Below are 9,970 nucleotides of genomic sequence, written 5' to 3' on the forward strand. Positions count from 1 at the left end.
GGCCCCCGCCAGCAGTGCCGCCCCGCGTACACACCCGCCTGGACCCCCGTACGCCGTACCGCCCTCCCGCCGCCGCCGCCGCCGCCGCCGTCGTTGGGGCGGCCCCCGCCGCCGCAGCAGAGGCGGCGGGGGCCGTAGCCCCTCCCCGCAATGGCAGTCGGGGCACCGGGGGTAGCGGAGAGAAGCGGCAGTTGGTGTATGTGTTCACCACGTGGCGCTCGGGCTCCTCTTTCTTCGGTGAGCTCTTCAACCAGAACCCCGAGGTGTTCTTTCTGTATGAGCCAGTGTGGCACGTGTGGCAAAAACTGTACCCAGGGGACGCTGTTTCCCTGCAAGGGGCTGCGCGGGACATGCTGAGCGCTCTGTATCGCTGCGACCTCTCCGTCTTCCAGCTGTACAGCCCCGCGGGCAGCGGGGGGCGCAACCTCACCACGCTGGGCATTTTTGGTGCGGCCACCAACAAAGTGGTGTGCTCCTCGCCACTCTGCCCCGCCTACCGCAAGGAGGTCGTGGGGCTGGTGGACGATCGTGTGTGCAAGAAGTGCCCACCGCAGCGCCTGGCGCGCTTTGAGGAGGAGTGCCGCAAGTATCGCACGCTGGTCATCAAGGGCGTGCGTGTCTTCGACGTGGCCGTGTTGGCACCGCTGCTGCGCGACCCTGCCCTGGACCTCAAGGTCATCCACCTAGTGCGCGATCCTCGTGCTGTAGCCAGCTCACGCATCCGCTCGCGCCACGGTCTCATCCGCGAGAGCCTGCAGGTGGTGCGCAGCCGGGACCCGAGAGCCCACCGCATGCCGTTCCTGGAGGCCGCTGGCCACAAGCTCGGTGTCAAGAAGGAGGGTGTGGGCGGCCCGGCAGACTACCACGCGCTTGGCGCTATGGAGGTCATCTGCAACAGCATGGCCAAGACACTGCAGACGGCCCTGCAGCCCCCGGACTGGCTGCAAGGCCACTACCTGGTGGTGCGGTACGAGGACCTGGTGGGAGACCCCGTCAAGACCCTACGGAGGGTGTACGACTTTGTGGGGCTGCTAGTGAGCCCCGAAATGGAACAGTTTGCCCTCAACATGACCAGTGGCTCAGGCTCCTCCTCTAAGCCTTTTGTGGTGTCCGCTCGCAACGCCACGCAGGCCGCCAACGCCTGGCGGACGGCCCTCACCTTCCAGCAGATCAAACAGGTGGAGGAGTTTTGCTACCAGCCCATGGCCGTGCTGGGCTATGAGCGGGTCAATAGCCCCGAAGAGGTCAAAGACCTCAGTAAGACCCTGCTCCGGAAGCCCCGGCTCTGAGAGGGTTTCCTGAGAGACTAGATTCCTTGTAGAGACACCCACGGGAGGATTGTGGTGTATTTAAACAAAAACAGCCCAGACCCAAACTGAGGAAGCCCACGTATTCTATTATAGATATATAATATAAATAACCACACAGGCACTTGCTGTCAATGTTTTGAGTCATTGAATTTCAAGGAACAGCCACAATACACACACGTCTCAGAAAAGGCAAGACTTGAAAGCTCTGACCAGCTCCCCTAGTCTCCTCTCCCCTACCTTTTTTCTCCCTTCCTTTTTCTCCCAGTTCTTACCCTCTCTCCTACCTGCCTTGTGTTTTGAAGTGGGATGTTGATTAAATCAAGGTCCAGTAACTTAAATCTTGTTTACAAAATTTTCGTCGCATCTGTGAACACGTAAAAGAGTCATTTGGATGTGGGGTGGGGTGGGGTGGAGAAAGGGGAAGTTGTCCAGGAGCACAAAGCTCCGTTGGACAAACCAAGGAGGCATTCTTCTAAAAGTAGACTTGTGTAAAAGGCAAAGGTTATAAAGTGAGTATTAATAAAAAAAGGTAATAAATAATATTCTTTTTAATATCTGCCTCCATTACTTTGGATTTACCTGTGCTACTTGTCCTGTGTAGCTTCGGGCGGAATTTGCTTCCCCTCCCCCCACCCCATTTTCCCAGTCTGTTTCCTAGAAAACTGCTAGGACGGGTGGCAGCAGCTTCTGACTCCTTGATAAGAATCTTGGAGTTGTTTTCTCACACGTAAATCACAGCCTGTCAGGTGCCCAGGAATGGGAACAAACCTTGAAATTCTAAAGGCAAAAACCAAGCAAGGCACTGGAGGAGAAGGCCCACTCTACTTTCCTGTTCCACTGTGGGCACAGAAAGGAAGAAGCAACCCCGTGAGGATTTGACGGCATTCGTTTTTGATTATTGTTGGGTTAAGACTGGGGAAACGTGACGCAGAGACGTGTTTTGGTGCTGAGGTTAGTTCAGAAAAAGGATTTTGTTTTTTGACGAAAAGTGTGTAATCAAATTTTCTGAGGATTAAAACATAGACCTCGAAAATTAGTGTGAACACAGTGTTGACAATGGTAGCAACTTCTTTAGAAAAATGAAAGAAGTATATGTGTCTGGAGTGTTTTTCTGCCTGTGACATAGTACATGGAGGCATTTGAAAAGGGGAAGTTTTTATCTGAGAACCATAAGGGTACGCACAGGCTTTTCCTTTTCTTTCTTGCTTCCTATTTAAATTAGTGCAAACAATATGAATTTATAATGGCTTACTTGGGATGCCCATGAGGCTACATTGCTTTTCCTTACTGTGTTTCCTAAAAGTAAAATTGCAAAGAAGCTATAACATGTTGCAGACAGTATAAGGCTTCAGCCAAGAGCTTCTTTTAGATATGAAAATGAATTATGGGAAAGAGGAAATGAAATGAATTATGAGTAAGTGTGTTGGATTTTGAGATTTGGTATTTTCCAGGGAGAAAACCATTCCAATTTTCCTGCAATGGTAATGGTGTTGCTGCTGTTCTGAGCCCATTTATACTGAAACATTCTGCAGAATGTCATATTACAATAAGAAGTTATGAAGCCTGAATAGGAACAAGAGACAGTGTAGTTCTATGTTTCATTAAATACGGTACAAGTTCAATATCATCATGACTTTATTTTCTATAATTTATTGTGAAATCTCTGCAGGCCAAGCTGTGTTGGTTAAATGCTGAGGATGTTAAGGAAAATATGATGAAAAATAATACATACATGGGAAATATTCAACACAAGATGATTCTTAAGTATAATTTTCATTACAAGGTGAAATCTCACCACGCTGTTAAGCATTCAAGATAAAGAAGCACAGAAGTTAAAAAGAAAAGTTGTATTTAGCAGTGGATTTTATAACACATTCTAGAATGATTAGTTCCTGACTTACTAAAATAGTTTATAGTGTTGTGTTTATTAAACCAGATTGTAGCTATAACATATCGATCCTGTTTTCTATGGTGTTTTCATGGTAGCGCCTATGCTGAAGTATCATGGCCAATAGTGGAATATTTGCAATAGCTTTAATTTAAGAAGACTTTACAATTAAATGAACAAAATTAATATGAATGTGGGATGACTATAGATGACACAGGTTTAACAGGAAATCAAGACAGCATCATTAAAAAGCAAGCATTCTGAATAAAATAACCACTTAAAAACAAATTTCATACGGCATGAGAATCAGCTATCGCTTAATCACAGTAGAATTCATGCTTGGTTTTTGAGTGAAGGAGTTTTAAACAGTTGAATTCATTCTCCTCTCAGTATATCTAAGGACTTTGTGTTGAAGTGGAAATATGCTGTTTTTGGATTTTGTATTAAAAAAAATATTAGATGCTGTGTAGAGCCTTTGCAGCCTGCAGAGCATTGTGGCCTCTGCTCAGATGAAATTTTAAGTGTAAACACAGAACATCTGTCCCCTGTGCTGTCTCTGAACGTGGTTTCCGCCCGAAATACCCTTGTTTTGTAGCGATGCATTCTCTCCACTCTGCCACTCTGTAATTTGAAAGGTGAATTGTCGCTCCTGGAGATTTGTTCCTAGCTGCATTCTAGGAAAGCAAGACAAGTGTAGTTCCCACTAATGGCCGACATAGTCATATCAGTGGCATCCAGCTTCCACGGGTTTGAGAAGGAGAGATGCATTTTTTGGTGTTAATAAGCTTCTGTCAGCCCCTGGTGCAAGCAGACCTGTGTCCCAACAAATTGCAACAGAACCTGTGACGATTTCTGAGGCAGCAAACGTAAAAGAGATCCTTTCACATTTCCCAACCTGGCAGGATATCCATCAGCAGGAGGAAATATTCTTCAGAGCAGGTTATCTGAGTGATTTTTATTTTCAGATTCTGCTTAGCTGATAGCACGCCTGACTTACTCCTTTGACTTTGGAATGCCTTTGTTAATTAGAAAGCTCTATTTAGAAAATGTAGTCTACCCAGTGCATTTAGTCAACAAATATGAGTTTAGAACAAGGCAGCGGCACTGGCTGGGTGCTTGAATTTCAGGGAGCTCAGAGGCACTCAAAGGCCTCATTCAGGCTGACCTGTGGGCACCTTGCAGGCAGGGACTGGGGTAAATCCTGTACCCTTCAGTGTCCATAGAGTGAGTACTTGACAAACACTTGCTAAGTACCTCCAAGAAATCTAGAACTATGAAAATTTGAAAGTCCTCAGAAGGGCAAGAGGGGAAGAATGTGTTACCTGTTTGGAGAAACTGCCAAGCTGTTCACCAAAGTTTGCTGAAGGAAAGGGGGCCTTAGGCTCCTATGTTGATGTGGGGAATGGGCAATAGGGACATCTTCAGGATTTCCAGGGTGACTGTGCATAGGCTAGTATTTCCCACAGATGAAATAGAAACAAAAACTCAGAATTTCTGAATGTGGACAAGTAAAAATTTCCAAATGAGGAATTTGATGTTTATTCTTTGTTTTCCCAATTGCATTAACAAGATAAAGGCAGAACTCAAAACATCCCTGCAGAAGAAATGAACTCTCTGAGGGAGAGCTATGAGGTTGTTCATTATTGCAGAAGCCATGTAATATTTATTTATTATTTTGAGTGCTTTGGATGTGCAGTTTAAAGGACTTTGAGGTGGATTTCACCCAGGCATAGGAACAGTTACTTTCAGGAAGTTTGGCCTATTGTGGATGCTGAATGAGACAATGGCTGCCTGTTCCCATGCATCTCTGCCTGGCCGTGGCCAGTTCTGTCCAGGATTTCTGTTGCACACAGTATAGTTGCGGCTGGATTATGCTGTCGGTTTGAAATTAATGTGAATCTGAGTGAGGCTGTTAATTAACATTCCCTGGGTCTGAGCAATGAAATAAAGATCATGTTTGAAACCTCGTCTCTAGAGATGACTTCAGAAAGACCAAGAGGGAAATAAAAAGGCATGTCTTATCTGTAGTCGCGAATAAGGATGAGGTGTCACTTTACCACCCTCCCCCAACTTTCTTCCCTCCCCATACATGACACCCATGCGCGTCTGCACATGCATTTGAGTTCCTGTGTTGTCTTCAGTCTGGAAAAGAGAACGTTTTGACACCAGCTAACAGGTATGTGGGGAGGGGTACTTTCGATTTCAGGCGAAATTGGGAGAGTGAGTGGCCAATGATTCTATCAGAACCTATGACTGTTCTGTGTCAGGATCCAGTGTGGACACGTAGAAAATGACAACTGCAAAGTGAGGAATGGCTTGAACTGTGTAATGGGCTGTCTTGAGGTAAATGCACACGTTACAAACCCCTCTTGTCATTCACCTTGAGGAGGGCCCCTTCAAATCTGTCACGGCGAAGAACATAATTTGTTCATGTCCTTCCCCCCCTTTCTGTACTTGAGCTGCTACTTTTGCGGTTCAAATGCATGCCACTGAGCCGGCTCGGGTACAGGCTCTCGTATGAGTGTTTAATAATTTAAATTACAGGGCTTGACTTTTATTACATCTGATGCAATTCTGCACACCCTTAATCAAAGTATGCTGAGGAAATTGTTAAATTCTGAATAACACATTAAGCTTATAGAATGGGAAACTTTATGAACCAGTGCTTGGATGTGGTATTGTTTGTAAACTTGAAGGGGCCTTGAGGGAGTAGGAGCCTATCCTATACTTGGCAGGGTGGTAAAGGATGATCAAGTGTGGCTAAGGCCAAAGCTTAACTTTTGGTTGAACCAGTTACTTGTAATCAGAGATCAAAAAGTGTTTGGGGACTGCTTGAACTTGCAGGTTTGTGATAGTCACCCTGCCAAGTGAATGGTGGTGAAAATGATCACCAAAGTGGCTCCCACCCCAAAGTGCATAGGCAGGGCTTGGCAGAAATTCACCTTGAAGCAGTTAATCCTCTAGACAGGACCAGCTAAATAATTTGTGGAGCGCAGTACAGAATGAAAATGTGGAACCCCTTGTTAAAAAAAATTATGAAGCATTTCAGTTGAGCAACAGCAAAGAGTTAAACCAAGCGTGGTGTCCTTCTGCCTGCGGGGCCTGCAAACTGCACAGGCTGTGTGCCGTGGAGGCAGTCCTGCATCGGATGCAGGGGCTGAAATGCCTGACTATAGGAGAGAGCAAATAATGGTGGCATTCAAGTTCCTGGGAAATCAGTGCAAAGGTAGAAGCTATTGTGTGCAACTATAATTAAAGCAAAGACATACCAGTGAGATAAATGTACTTTGCATGATGGAATTCTAAGGAGGTGGATGTGCACATGACAAATAATCCTTAGTAATTGCAGCCAGTGATTGACAAGGCCTTCTGAGTCATCAGTTGGGCTTGAGGGCACTTGGGACTGAGTGTTCTGAGGACTGGTGGGACAGAGACAGCCTATGCTGTTGCAGGAATCCTCACAAGAACAGGATAGACGTCTTCCAGGAGGACGGAGAGCACACTCTCCTTGTCCTCAGCAAGTGGATCCTGGTGCGTGCCGCTAATGATAAAGTTACCTTCCTTCTGGAACTACTGTGGGGCTCTGCGTTTGCTTCTTGTGTAATAGAGAGGGAAAGTCTATGTATGGAAGAGCAAAAGGTCAAGTGACAATAAACTCAAGGAGTAAAGGTGCAAGATGTACTAAGCCGACTGGTGTGTCTCTTCATTGTGCTAAGTATAGTTGGCTCGGTCTATTTTTATTGCAGGTGTGATATGTCCCATTTTCCTCCAGGTAGCAGTTCTCCACCCTCTTTCCCTGTCTCCTGCCTCCCATTTCTTCTCTGCTTTATGGATTCCTACTCATTAGTGAAGATCCTGGATCCTTCGGAAGGTTTCATTTATTGGCCCTGCTCCAAGATGCAGAACTTTCTGTTCCCTACTTCCCCTTGTTCCTTTTGCATTGATCTACTGGTGTCAGTCACTGCAGATTGAGCTTCTTTGTTCACAGCCTCCTTCCTTTCCTAGTCTGGGCGCTTCAGGAGGGGTGGGACTGGATCCATGTGTGTGTGTATCTCCCCCACGCTGAAGCAGTGTCTCGCTCACAGGTCTTTAATAAGTGAGTGATAAATAAAAGATGTAGCCCAAGAAGACATTTGCTGAAGAGCCTTTAGAGTTAGTATGCTACATTCCATAGTGTCTTGGGCTTTGTACGTGTGGCAGACAGGAGCTGAGAAAGAAGGCAAATGAATGTGGACGAAAGGAATACCAAATAATGCCTTCCATATTAATGCCTGCCCCCCGCCCCCCACAAGAAAAGTAACAAATGAACTTCAGTCAAACAGAAATGATGCAAGTTTTTAAGAGCCCAGTAGGAAAATGTATTATTGTAAAGGAGGCAGAGGCTGTGTATTTGTTTTTCACACATGGATCTCACCTCCACTGTGATTCTCTTTCAACCTCTCTGGGGACTAGAAATTTTCAAGAAGCAACACGGAGGTCTAAATATTACATTTCCATTTTCAGGTGTCCCAGTTACTCTGGCAAACTCTTCTCTCTAGGGCTGAATGAGCTCCTGGGAGGAATTAAAATATTTGATGTTCTTATATTGGTGCTCAGTATCTTTAGATGAAGGGCGGTATTACGTTACTCTTTTTTAAAAGAAAAATATAAATGAAACACATTTTCTTTCTGAAATAATGGCCCTCACATTTATAGTTTTTAGTCCTGTTATTTAACCAGCCCTACTTGCTGGTGAGACCAGTAACCTTCCCAGGACGTGAGTTCCAAGTGCACTTTATTTAGGGTAAGTCTCAGTTGCACATAGTTTTTCATTTGTATTTCCACATTTCCCAAGTGACTTCTTGATGTGCTGTGCTCTTTATAACTTGCTATCACCGTTTTAATTTCACTTTCAAGTGCCCTAAGTGGCAGTAATGATGGTAATAATCATAATACTATCATTTACCCTTTGTAAATCATTTGTTTTGTGCTGGTCACTGTGCAAAGCACTTTGAATTATGATCCTATTTTATTCTTGCAACAATCCTATGGATAAGTATTATTATTGTCCCCATTTTACAGAAGAACAATTTAGGTTTAGATGGGTAATTTTCCGAAGATCCCATAGCTAGGACGTGGCAAAGCCTCTTTCTTTTTGCTTGGTAGATCAGAGATCACACTGTTTCCATTAAGGGATACCAACAAGGCAGCAAATCTTTTTGTCCCAGCCAAGTGCTTTCTGAGAAATTCTTGAATGCTTGTTTCTGAATGCTTGAGGCATGATGCCTTCAGCCAAAGAGGAGGTGTTACCTATATCTTTAGAGATGCATTTTTATGCAGCAGGAAGAAAAAGGTCACTGTTGGTTTGACTGCTGTTGGATGAAATTCCTCTTGGAATGACCCCTGTTAGCCAAACAAGTCATGGGCCATTTGGGTGGTGGGAAGAAGCTCTTTGTGACACCTGGACAGGAAATTTGGGAGTTGGGAGAAAGAGAGTGAAAGGAGAGGGGAGTGGTAAAGGGAGGAATAACAGGGGACAAGTAATAGGACAGGGGGCTCAGGATGCTGGGGCCCAAGGAGGGGACACTGACATGGTGCTCCCCAGAAGAGAATGGCCAGTGGCAGGAAGACTGATGTTCAGCTGGGCATTGTTTGCCCTACTGAGCTGCACTATAGTTGCCTTTGTTGCCCAAACCTCCAGTAAAGGCTGTTACATGCCTCACATTGGGTGGGTGGTGCTTTGCAGGTGGAAGGGATCAGAGTAGTATCAGCCAGGAAGACATGGAACAAGAAACCAGGAGAGGTGAAATGCATTGAAGCAAATGCAAATTCTGTAGTTGACCTTGGAACTGTTGGCTTAGCCCTTGAGTCCCTGGGGGAGTTTGAGAGGGAGAGGAATTTCTCTCCTACTGTGAGCTGGGGCTTCCAGGCAATCTTATTTGAATTATAAAGGACAAGGTAGCCTGAGCGAAGCTCAAGGAGGGGGCTTGTCAGCAGGCTTATATTTGTTCCAGGGTTAGGAACTCACTGGGCAAGTGGAGACCTAGCAAAGTCAGGAAGTGTTGGTATGTCATAAAAACTGAAGCGACAGAGTCAGCTCAGGCATTTGCAAGTGTCAAGTGAGGTGCAGAAAGGCTGTGAGATGTACTCTGTGTCCCTAGTTTAAAGGAGGAGCACAAACTAGAAATCCCAGCTCCTGATTCCCTGTTGGAGTCTCTCCGACATTTTCTCATCCTAGGACTTATTATTTTCTTGGTTCCTACCAGTCTTTTGGCCACTCCAGTATTGCTCAATGTCTCTATACTACGTCTGGGGATCAGAAGAGTGCCCTTTGGGATTCTGGTTAAGCTTTAGTAAGAGATGAGGTAGAAACCAAAGCAGACAGCTGAGTTTCTGTTCTGGGTGGTCTGAAAATGTCATTCTGTTGGGCATCTGTCAAGGTTTTTTGGTTGCAAATCTGACTCAATTACAATGAGAAAAATAAGTAATGAACTGGAAAGGTTGTGGGGAGCCACAGAATTGAAGAATAGCTAAGGAGCAATGCTGGACACCTTGCTTTCTTCTCTTCCCAGCCCTGCCCTCCCTTCCCCTCTCTCCCTTTACCTTCCCCTCTCCTCTCTTTTTCTCGAACTCTCCTTCTCTTCTCTTCTCTTCTCTTCTCTTCTCTTCTCTTCTCTTCTCTTCTCTTCTCTTCTCTTCTCCCCTCCTTCCTTCCTTCCTCCCTCCCCTCCCTCCTTCCTTCCTCCCTCCCCCCTCCTCCCCCCTCCTCCCCTCCCTTCCCTTCCCTTCCCTT

At 45.7% G+C, this 9,970-nt stretch overlaps 1 protein-coding gene across 1 annotated transcript in view; it reads left to right on the top strand.

Moving 5' to 3' along the window:
- Positions 1 to 5,165, top strand: part of CHST2 (carbohydrate sulfotransferase 2) — an 8,297-nt gene extending 3,132 nt beyond the window's left edge. Inside the window, exon 2 of the mRNA XM_040481121.1 lies at positions 3 to 5,165. Within this exon, the coding sequence (XP_040337055.1) occupies positions 3 to 1,289 (1,287 nt within the window). The 3' untranslated portion in view covers positions 1,290 to 5,165. The remainder of the gene's footprint in view (positions 1 to 2) is intronic.
- Positions 5,166 to 9,970: the final 4,805 nt, after the last annotated feature.

This window comes from Herpailurus yagouaroundi, unplaced genomic scaffold (assembly GCF_014898765.1).
Source record: "Herpailurus yagouaroundi ecotype Mexico unplaced genomic scaffold, PumYag 159, whole genome shotgun sequence".
NCBI lineage: Eukaryota > Metazoa > Chordata > Mammalia > Carnivora > Felidae > Herpailurus > Herpailurus yagouaroundi.